The sequence below is a fragment of the Saccostrea cucullata genome, unplaced genomic scaffold (assembly GCF_032062105.1).
Source record: "Saccostrea cucullata isolate Sc308-1 unplaced genomic scaffold, CSIRO_AGI_Scuc_v1 ctg95, whole genome shotgun sequence".
NCBI lineage: Eukaryota > Metazoa > Mollusca > Bivalvia > Ostreida > Ostreidae > Saccostrea > Saccostrea cuccullata.
Window position 1 is genome coordinate 59,500 of NW_026928013.1, and position 12,084 is coordinate 71,583.

Here is a 12,084-nt window from a genome sequence, read left to right on the forward strand (position 1 = left end):
TACTCTTTAAAAATATAATAATAAAATAAAAGACAAATCATTTATATATAAAACATTATAAGGAAAGAATTGTTCGCAATATTTCAGATATTTCGCCCTGACCTCAAAAAGTCAAGTATTTTAAAAATTACTTTAAATCCATTTAGACTTTAGAATCACATTCCATTAAATCAATGATATATATGACCTTTTATTACAGCATTTTTTCTCTATTTTGTGTTTTTTAATTCTTTTAAAATCGTTAAAATTAACCCCTTCCCCTTCCCGCCCCCTAACAGAGAGAAAACTGAAGGTTCTTTTTTAGTTTGACCCCTCTCCGAACCCCTCATATATTTCTCCTTTTTTCAAATGTTCACTACACTTTTTTCCTTCTCTGATATTTAAGTGGTGAAATAAGAAATGAGAGATACTTCTAATTCAGTGTCCAAGCAACATGTAGAAAAGTTTGAAGCAAAAATTGGTAGTCTGACTTTTAACATGGCATCTCTGTTCTAAAAACGACAATCAGGCCAGTACCTCACTAATACATGCACTTTGACTCATTTTATTTTTAATAGGAGTTCGTTTGCAAAATATGGAATATCGTTTTTGCTTAACAGGACTAAACTTAAAAACATTTGTATCAAAGTTATCTAAGAATCAGTAAGGTGATCATCTTTTACGTCATAATAAAGTCTCTACAGAATTATGAAAAAGTTCTCATTGTTTGTCATTTTTCCATTTATAAAAATCGAGGTAATCCTATCCACTGTTCATTGATAGTAAGTTACGACACAAATCTATTTTATCCGAGGCATGTCCCACACAAAGAATTCTTTGTAAAAGGTAAAAACAAACCTTTGTAAAATTACATCATAGGGGTTCCAGGAAGACATTTTCGTTACCTCGAAGGAGTGAATATAATTGTAAAATAAGCTCATATCTACAGCACAGTCAAAAGTTTTGAAAAGAGAAAAATGCGGAAGTGATAAACGCATACGAGTTGGGGTAAAAATTTGACATGTGTTCAGAAAATTTAAAAATAACTCATTGCATCATCCGTGTTTGAATATGGTAATTAGGGGGGGTTTAAACTAATAATTACTCAATCGAAACAGTTCAGGTTATATAAAGAAGAGTTGATGTGAGTTCATTAATTCGTTCATGTACAATTACTGGTTTCCTATAGTTTACATGTGATTCACTCTGTTGATCTACTTATGTATGTTCTGTATATAAGTAGCTGATAAGGTAGCAGGGATTTTTGATAAAAACAAACTTTGTTTTCTTGGAAGTGAATTTAGGACAGAAAGAACAAATGTAAGTATCAGTTTCTAAGAATATACCACCTTTAGAAAAGATATACAAAAGTTTTACCATCTATATATCTTTATATACGTGATAAAAATTGATTTTTCAGTAAAAGATACACATCTTTTGTATGCAATAAACCTTTTAATTTTGAATGGGCACAAATGCAAAAATTATTTTAAAACAAAATTGTGCTTTATAAATTGGAAAATTTGCCCCACTCCCACTGTTTTTCGGACCCAAAATATATTTATCAGTTTATTTAGTGTGCAATTATGTACAAAGAACTTGGCAGTTATATAGTAATCAGGTATTGTTTAATTAAAAAATATATACAAATTTTAACTTTAGTTTACATATTATTTACACACAAATGAAATAAAACACAGGTGGTGTAAAATTATTTGTAAATTTTATTTTGATTGAATTAACTTTGTAGTACATAAAGTTATTCATTTACATATTACACATTCATTGACATGTATAAATCTGACTATGCACACGTCTGAATCCGGTTTACATGTCTTCTGTTGACATCACAGGTAATTGTTTTCGATCAGCTGATCGATCATTATACAACTGGTCAATGTAATATATACGACTAGGACAGCTGTAGGAAATATATATGTAACGGTATATATACCAAATTCATTTATCCTTTCGCTAAGTCTAGACTCGATGTTTTGGGGCTATCTTTTAAAGGTTAAAACAGATAAACCTGTAAATTAAAATAACTTTGGGGTGCAGACAAGTTGCATCACAACAGCTGACACCTGATATCGCGTCCTATTTCTTTATCAGTCGTGAACAGCATCAAATACGTTCTTTTTCTATCTAGTCCCTCTCCAGATCGGAGGTTACTTTTCATCAGGGTGTAAAATCACATAGGCAAGTCAGTTTATTTTTTTTTTTTTAATATCTATACATCCTTTTTTAATTTGTTCATTGTTAAGAAAAAAGGAAAAGATTTATCGATATACATGCATTTAAATTATTTTTTCAATTTTGAAACGGGGTGGGGCCGTGGAGAAAGACCGTAAAGTAAAATGGTGATGCCAAAGGAAAGAAAATGAACATTTATTTTCTTCTTAATTTTGATCACTAAATTTAAACTTTCAGAAGTAACAATGGTTTCTTTGACGGAGAAGGTGGTCCTGAAACGTTACATGACCCTCCCTCAGCCCGAGGACAGGGTGATGTGTGAGTACATCTGGATAGACGGCACGGGGGAGGGGATCCGCTCCAAGTGTAAGACTATGGACTTCGAACCAAAACACGCCAAAGGTAAAAATTGATGTTTTTAACACGAAACGTACTCACTAAAAATTTCATCATTTCAACCACAGTCAAACACAAAATGTAAAATGTGACTGTAGCTCTATTGGTTTGTTTTTAACCGGTATAATAAAGAAAAGAAAAGTAGCAGTTGGGACTTAAAACTTTACAAAAGCAATGAATAGAATAATGATCCTTGATTAAGTGAGGCAAGATTGCAATAAGACTACAGCTGTAGGTGTAGCTTTTAATAAAATTTTACTGAATTTTCAATTTAAATTTCTATGGAAACATAAATCATCAAAATCAAAAACACAAAACTGTTAATTATGTATCTCAGTGTAGTCTGCTTGCATTCCAGATTATATTATAATCAGACTCAAACTGTATTTGGAGTAGCATTTTAAAAGTATTTCACAGATATTACTATTTTTAGTAACCAAGACAACATCATTAATCAAAAATTAAAAACCGATACACAGAATTATGTATCTTAGTGTAGTCTACTTGTGTGCCAAGTTATATTGAAATCAGACCAAAACTGTAGGAGGAGTAGCGGATTTGGAGGGGGTATAGTTACATTTTGAATGATTTTCAAAAAAATTCTATTTTTAGTAACAACGGCGACACCGTTCATCGAAATCAAAAACCGATATACAGAATTATGTATCTTAGTGTAGTCTACTTGTGTGCCAAGTTATATTGAAAATTGATCTCAAATCAGACCAAAACTGTAGTAGGAGTAGCATTTTGAATGAATTAAAAAAAAAATCTATTTTTAGTAACAACGGCAAGACCGTTCATTGAAATCAAAAACCGATATACAGAATTATGTATCTAAAAGTAGTTTACTTGTGTGCCAAGTTATACTGAAATCAGACCAAAACTGTAGGAGGAGTAGCATTTTGAAAAATTGTTTACAGACAGACAGACAGACAGCTAGACAGACGGACGGACGCCGGACGCATAACTATCGCATAAGCTCATCTGGTCTCTGACCAGTATAGCTAAAAATTAAGACTACGCCCCTTGAATGACCGAAATATCGATAAATGGATATGAAAACTGACTCATTTTCTTTTAAATACTTATTGAAATTTTTTTTTTAATCAGAGTGCCCGGTTTGGAATTACGATGGTTCCAGTACGTTTCAGGCCGAGGGCTCCAATTCGGACATGTACCTCCACCCCGTGGCGCTGTACAATGATCCCTTCCGACTTGGCAAAAACAAACTAGTGTTGTGTGAGGTGTACAAATACAACAACAAACCAGCGGGTAAATCAATGCAAACAATACTGTTTATATATATTTCTTGTTTATATATTTCTCACGTACTTTCAGGAAAACAAGCACTTGAGAGTTCACAGCTGGTCAGCATTACAAACCCTTGTGATCTCTGACCACGTGAAATAAAGCAAACAACTTGATGAACCAGAACTGCTCATTGAATGAAAAAAAGTTTGAATCAATAAATTATTATTTATTTTCAGAAAGCAACAACCGTAAATCTTGTAATGAGGTTTGTGAAAAGGTCAAAGAGGATCAGCCTTGGTTCGGGATAGAGCAGGAATATACACTTCTGGACATCGACAAGTATCCGTTCGGATGGCCGAAAAACGGATTTCCCGGGCCACAGGGTTAGTTAATGCTCTTTTTATCACCTCCTCGCGACGGATTTGGAGGGGGTATAGTTACACGCTTGCGTGTGTGGTGGGTGGGTTAGAGTGTCCTTGTGTGCGTAACGGACATGACGGAACTGATGTCGAATACAGCATTGATTTATAGATATGCATTTTTGCAAGGGGATGCTCTGCTTGGCAGTGATTTTGTAGTTTTTTTTATGTTTAACCAAACTTTGTAGAAAATGTAAATATAAGTCGCAGACCAAAAAGGAATACAAAATTCTTGAAAATCTATAGTAGAAAGAAACTAAGGAAGTGCGAAATTCTTACATGTATAACATTATTACATTTTCATATTTAAAAAAAAAAACCAACAGTGAGATTTTCTCACCCCAACAATGAAAAACTTTCAAAAAAAATCAGTGTTTTTCGGATATAGGATGAAGATTCGCAGTGCATCTATTTGGGAAGCTAACATGGATGGTGATTCAGTCATTTGGCACATTTGGTCATTAATTTCTACCTACTCCCCGCCCCACCACCACCACTATTACTAGACTTTAATATCTTAACTTCTGACTTGATAGCAAATACTGCAATAGTTTGTGCCATCGATAATCTTGACTTATCTAAGTGAATTTTTTGTACCAAAGACGACCCTCTTCCTTATTGCGTAACGTGTCTCCGTAAATCAAATGTTTTTCTTCCTCTGTTTACGATGTATTGGAATGTTTTAGCCAACACCTCCGCACATTAATTCTAAAACGCCTCTTGTTTTACAGGACCATATTACTGCGGTGTTGGATCAAACAAAGTCTTTGGGAGGGACATTGTAGAAGCACACTACAGAGCTTGCCTGTACGCAGGCATCAAAATAGCCGGCTGTAACGCAGAGGTCATGCCAGGACAGGTAGGTCAAAGGCAAATAGGTCAAAGTGAAATATTTATACATTTATCTTATCAATGCATACAAACGTAGTTCGTCTATATAATCATATATGTTAAAAGTTCACTGATAAATAAATGTTGGGTTCAATAGTCTAAGGTATTGTTACATGTTCATCACGTGTGACATGGATTTCCTCTCAATCCCCTTTTTAGCTCGTCTGAGCCAGCGACTCAGGTGAGCTTTTCTGATTTGTATTTTTCAACAAAAGCTGTATTCAAGTTTTCTTTAGCGAAAGGGAATCTGTTACGCCCACTTTGTTTTGGGAAAAGTATAGGCATAGAAAACATTCGCGATTGGGTACATAGGGTATTTGAATTTTTATCAACAACCACTTGGCATCGAAAGCAAAAACGATTAGAAAGCTACTCTTCTTTTAAATGATCATGTTCCCCGGATATGGTGAGCCATGGAGGTCATTAACATTTTAAATATTTCATTTCTCTTCATTTCTCTTTTAGTGGGAGTTTCAAGTGGGGCCCTGTGAGGGTATTTCTGTGGGAGACGAACTCTGGGTGGCCAGGTATATTTTAAACAGAGTGGCGGAAGATTTCAATGTTCTCGTCACATTCGATCCCAAACCTATGCCAGGAGACTGGAACGGCGCAGGCGCACACACTAACTACAGTACTCTGAAAATGAGAGAAGACGGAGGAATCAAGTAAGATTTCATAGACGTTTAAGGGCTTCCTATTGTAAAGTTCAATATAATTGTCCGTGTAAAATAATCAAATATTTTATTTTTGTAAATACATTTTCATGTCCATATTGACGTAAAACAGCTGTTTCCACACAAACTTGTAATAGTTTAACCCATAATTCAATATCCCATGATATTGTCATGCATCAAGTGAATTGTCCTTTACCGATGCTATGATTACTATTTCAGACACATTGAGGAAGCGATCGACAAACTGTCCAAGTGTCACGACAAACACATCAGGGCATACGACCCGAAAGCCGGAGAGGACAACAAACGACGACTTACCGGACTTCACGAGACTTCAACGATAAGTGACTTTTCTGCTGGTGTAGCCAACAGAGGCGCCAGCATCCGAATTCCCCGCCAGGTGGCGCAGGACGGTAACGGATATTTGGAGGACCGCCGACCCTCTTCGAACTGTGACCCCTATTCTGTTGTTGAGGTGCTCCTAAGGACTACGTGCTTAGGGGAACTATAACCCTGCCTGGTTTTATCTGTTTTCTTTTCTAGCAAAGTACGGGTCTTACATAATAATGAGTTTTAATAATTGAAGTAAACTTGACAATAAATGCTGTATCCATTGCAACACTGAAAATACCAATTCATTCGATCTTCAAACATTAATGCATGTATTTTAATACAGTTTACAGTTAACGTTGTACATGTTAATATTTTTATTGTTGTTCAACTACTTTTAAATAAGAACAGTTTTACAAATATGATAAATTCTTTTTTTTTAATTGAGAAACAAAACCAAGCTTTATATTTAATGAACGCCTCAGGCTCGTAGGAAGCAATTTAGGTTGGGAGGGGGAGGGGGCACAACCATATATTTCATTTTGGGGCATAGTAGCTATTTTCTATATTATGTACTAGTACTATAATATATATCGGCTCCTACGGCCATGCGCCTATCTGTTCGTCTGTCCTTGACGAAATGTTGTTTTATAAATGTACTGTACTATGCTGTTCAACAGAGGTTGCAAGGATCAGAGTTGACAACGACCTTTGACCTATTTATTGACAATTTAAACAGACTTTCCGTAGTAAACTGCAAAAAAAAAATTATTGAAAGGAGTAAGGGAGTCGCGTCTGTACGTATGTATTGTACAATCTGGTGTTGCCAAGACTTTTAGACACATCTGTAAGGTGATCGCAGTTTTGACGAGTTGAAGATGGCCTCTTCTTTCTGTGTCTAATGTGCAGAGAATTTAGGAGTATATTATATATATGTACACAGCTTTTTTAAAAAAGCACTTTTACAAACTCCTTTAAACAGGTAACTGTCATACGCCTATCAAGCCCAATTATAAATTGCTATTTAAAAAAAAAGATGTTATCCAGGTATTAGAACACATGTATTTTGTTTCAATTATTGATATTTTTCTTTGTTCGTTTTATCGATTTCTTTAAGATTAAAAAATCTTGTACATTTCCAATCTCTCACCAGAGGGCGGGCTCTGGTTGTCGGAGCGGAGCGTAAAACGCCCTCTGGTGAGAGATTGGTAAATTTTGGCTTGAACAGTGATTCAATAAATTAAATTATCCAAAACTTTCACATAACAAAAAAAGGAAGCGCACTGTCCTGAAACTTTAAAATAATTAAACCCTGAATACCGTCTTTCAAACAATACAGTAATAAATATGATTTCTTCATTTTATCAAATGTGAATGCTGCAGGCCTTTAAAAGGGGAAGGGATGTGCCCCTTACTTACTACTCAGTTTTACTACAGTACATGTATAAACTGTATACAGGGTTATTTTCGCCCGGTGTTATTTTCGCCTTTTTACACTTGCTAACAATTCTGCCCCGTTTTTAAATTCGCCCAGTCACATGTACAGTTCTCTGTAAGAAGTTTATATACTGTGTTCTTTGAATTCGCCCCGTTTTATTTTCGCTTACTTGTGACGAGGGCGAAAATAAATCGGGGCGAAAATTTTCCTGTGAACAGTACTCATTTAAATGCTGTCCAACACTTTTTGTTGCTCTAAATGAGCACTTGAAAATTCTAGTACATGTATTGAGATAAAGTCAATAGGACAAAACTACAATTATACGACTGAATTTTAGCAATCTTCTCATATGGTGTTGGAGAATGATGGAGAGCGACCTGTACAAGCTGTCGACATTCCCTACAAAGTAACCGTGAAGTAAGCTACAAACTGTAGCGTTATGACTTTTTTTATACTAGACGTTGGCTTGATGATATAAGACTACTAAATAAAATCATTACGCTTCAGTTCTGCAGCAATTGAGAAGGATCCTATCATACTAAGAATATTTTGACTCGACACAATCATCATCATAATTCAAGAAGACATGACCACAATCATCATTAAGATAACATGACCACACTCATCATCATTAAGAATATATGGCCACAATCATCACCATTAAGAAGACAGTACCACAATCATCATCATTAAGATGACATGGCCACAATCAACATCATTAAGACATGGCCACAACAACATCATTAAGAATACATGACCACAATCATAATCATTAAGATATCATGACCTCAATCATTATCATTAAGAATACATGACCGCGATCACAATTAAGAACACAGTACCACAATCATCATCATTTACATAAAATGGACACAATCAGCATCATTAAGAAAACATGGCTACAATCATCATCATTAAGAAGACATGACCACATTCATCATCAGCAAGAAGACATTGCCACGATCAGTATCATTAAGAAGACATGGTCACAATCATCATCACTAAGAAGACATGGACACAATCAACCATCATTGAGAATACATGTCCACAATCATCATCAGCAAGAAGACATGATCACAATCATCATCAGCAAGAAGACATGGCCAAATCATCATCATAAAGAAGACATGGTCACAATCATCTTCATTAAGAAGACATGGCCACAATCATCATTATTAAGAAGACATGGCCATAATCATCATCAGTAAGAAAACATGGCCTCAATCATCATCACTAAGAAAACATGGCCTCAATCATCATCACTAAGAAGACATGGCCTCAATCATCATCACTAAGAAGACATGGCCAGAATCATCATATTAAAAAGGCATGGACACAATCATCATTAAAAGTGACATGGCCACAATCAACATCATTAAGAAGACATCGCCACAATCATCATCATTAAGAAGACAGGGCCACAATCATCACCATAAAGAAGACATGGCCACAATAATCAACAAGAATACATGGCCACAATCATCATCGGCAAAAAGAGATGACAACAATCATCATCATGAAGAAGACATGGCTATAATTATCACTGGCAAGAAGACATGGCCACAATCATCATCATTAAGAAAACATGGCCACAATCATCATCATTAAGGAGACATGGCCACAGTCATCATCATAAAGTAAAGAAGACATGGTCACAATCATCATTATTAAGAAGACATGGCCACAATCATCATTGGCAAGACGACATGGCCACAATTATAATCAATAAGAACACATGGCCACAATCATCATCACTAAGAAGACAGGATCACAATTATCATCCTGAAGAAGGCATGACCACATTCATTATCATTAAGAAGACATGACCACAATCATCAGCTTAAGGAAGACATGGTCACAATCATCATCATTAAGAAGACATGGCAACAATCATCATCAGCCGGAGGACATGGCTACAATCATGATCAGCCAGAGGACATAGCCACAATTATCATCATTAAGAAGACATTGCTAAACTCATCATTAAGAAGACATGGCCACAATCATCATTATTAAGAAGACATGGCCTCAAACATCATCATTAAGAGGACATTGCTACAATCATCATAAAGATGACATGGGAACAATCATCATCGGAAAGAAGACATGGTCACAATCATCTTCATTAGGAAAAGGTGATCACAATCATCATCATTAAGAAGACAAAACTACAATCATCATCATTTAGATGACATGGCCACAATCATCATCAAAAATAAGATAGGGTCACAATGATTATTAAGAAGACATGATCGAAATCATTATCATAAAGACATGTTCACAATATCATTATTAAGAAGACATAGCCACAATCATCATCAGCCAGACGATATGGCCACAATAATCATTATTAAGAACAAGTGGCCATACTCATCATCAGCAAGAACATATGGCCACAATCATCAGCGGCAAGAAGACACGACCACAGTCATCATCATTAAGAAGACATGGTCACAATCATCATCATTAACAAGACATGGCCGCAATCATCATCATTAAGATATCATGACCTCAATCATCATCATTAAAAAGACATGGCTACAATCTTCCTTATCAAAAAGAAGACATGCCCACAATGACTTAAGCAGAATGACTTAAGAGAAAAAAAAACTATTTTTTAATGTTTGTACTTCTATTTAAGTGTTTCTGTTTATTTCTTAAATGTTACCAGTTTTTTGTTATGACTTATCTAAACGAGATGCTTTAAATTAATTCATTATAACGAAATGGACTTTGTCTTTACTTATTCATGTTATGTTTAAGAATGGTAAAATTGAAAGAAACAAAAAGCTGATCAGTTATCAGCCACATATATCCACTATTTATCCGACTATTGAATTATTGTGAAATTCAATAGTTCATCCCAAAGAGTATAACTGGAATATTTGGTGTTTTATGAAGGGAGAGAGCAACATTAAACAAATGAAAACCTATGGATTTCTAATTGTGGTACAATATTTACCAGCAATATTATTTTGAACCACTCTTTTAATTCACTGAGGTACATCAATCTTGAACCACCTACCTCAAATGAAAAAATAAATGTAAGAGGGTTGGTCAATATTTTACAGCAACGATATTTTACACAAATGAAAAATAAAATGTAAGAGGCGTGGTCAATATTTTTTTACAGACATGATATTTAACATCCCACCACTCAAAAGTGTAACAGAAATCCAATATGAGGCAATCATTATGATGTAAAATTATCATACTCAACATGAAAAGAAACCACACACACGTACAATAAAGTCATCAATATTTTATGATCATATTATCTTGAAGCCCTTCTCTTCACTCTCCCTAAAACATTAAAAGGTCAGGGGACTCGATATTTCATGGCCATAATATTTTGACCCCCCCCCTCTTCATGAATTAAAATGGTAGGGGGACTCAATATTTTATGGCCATAATATTTTGAACCCCCTCCTTCATGAATTAAAAGGGTAGGGGGACTCGATATTTTATGACCATAATATTTTGAACCCCCCTCCCTCTTAAATCAAAAGGGCAGGGGGACTCAATATTTTATGGCCATAATATTCTGAACCCCCCCCCTCCCCGTAAAATTAAAAGGGCAGGAGGACGAGATATTTTATGGCCATAATATTTTGAATCCCCTCCCTCTTAAATTAAAAGGGCAGGGGGGGTCAATATTTTATGGCCATAATATTTTGAACCCCTTCCCTCTTAAATTAAAAGGGCAGGGGGAGTCAATATTTTATGGCCATAATATTTTGAACCCCCTCCCTCTTTTATTAAAAGGGCAGGGGGACTCAATATATTATGGCCATAATATTTTGAACCCCCTCCCTCTTAAATTAAAAGGGCAGGGGGGGTCAATATTTTATGGCCATAATATTTTGAACCCCCTCCCTGTAAAATTAAATGGACAGGGGGACTCAATGTATTATGGCCATAATATTTTGAACCCCCTACCTCTTAAATTAAAAGGGCAGGGGGACTCGATATTTTATGGCCATAATATTTTGAACCCCCTCCCTCTTAAATTAAAAGGGCAGGGGGACTCAATATTTTATGGCCATAATATTTTGACCCCTCCCCCTGTAAAATTAAATTGGCAGGGGGACTCAATATATTATGGCCATAATATTTTGAACCCCCTACCTCTTAAATGAAAAAGGTAGGGGTTCAATATTTTATAAGGGGGTTCAATACATCGCAGCGAAAAAGTGAACCCGGGTTCAAAATATTATGCGATATTTTGAACCCGGGTTCAATATATCGCGGTATCAAAATATTATGCTACACCGGTATTAAGAAGACATGATCACAATCATTATCATTTAGATGACATGGCCACAATCATTATCAACAATATGATTATGAAGAAAACAAGGTCAAAATCATCATCATAAAGACATGGTCACAATCGTCATATTAAGAAGACATGACTACAATCATCATCATTTAGATGACATGGCCACAATCATCATCAAAAATAAGATAGGGCCCAGTGATTATTAAGAAGACATGGTCGAAATCATAATCA

General features: G+C 35.3%; 1 protein-coding gene across 2 annotated transcripts; it reads left to right on the forward strand.

Annotated features, from left to right (window-relative positions):
* The first annotated feature begins 1,124 nt into the window (after positions 1-1,124).
* LOC134276165 (glutamine synthetase 2 cytoplasmic-like) lies at positions 1,125-6,362 on the forward strand. 2 transcript variants are annotated; one of them, XM_062758435.1, is made up of 7 exons: positions 1,125-1,299; positions 2,410-2,574; positions 3,679-3,840; positions 4,056-4,202; positions 4,970-5,097; positions 5,595-5,794; positions 6,023-6,362. In XM_062758435.1, the coding sequence occupies exons 2-7, from the start codon at positions 2,418-2,420 to the stop codon at positions 6,312-6,314; spliced, it is 1,086 nt and encodes a 361-aa protein (XP_062614419.1). In that variant the 5' UTR covers positions 1,125-1,299; positions 2,410-2,417; the 3' UTR covers positions 6,315-6,362. The 2 variants fall into 2 exon arrangements, with proteins under 2 accessions (XP_062614419.1, XP_062614420.1); XM_062758436.1 differs by lacking the exon at positions 1,125-1,299 and adding an exon at positions 2,059-2,178.
* Positions 6,363-12,084: the final 5,722 nt, after the last annotated feature.

Excerpts from the sequence above, each read along its gene's own strand:
- LOC134276165 (XM_062758435.1), top strand. The coding sequence starts at position 2,418 with ATGGTTTCTTTGACGGAGAAGGTGGTCCTGAAACGTTACATGACCCTC. Across the intron at positions 2,575-3,678 it reads CGAACCAAAACACGCCAAAG|AGTGCCCGGTTTGGAATTAC; the intron begins GTAAAAATTGAT and ends TTTTTTAATCAG. Across the intron at positions 3,841-4,055 it reads ATACAACAACAAACCAGCGG|AAAGCAACAACCGTAAATCT; the intron begins GTAAATCAATGC and ends ATTTATTTTCAG.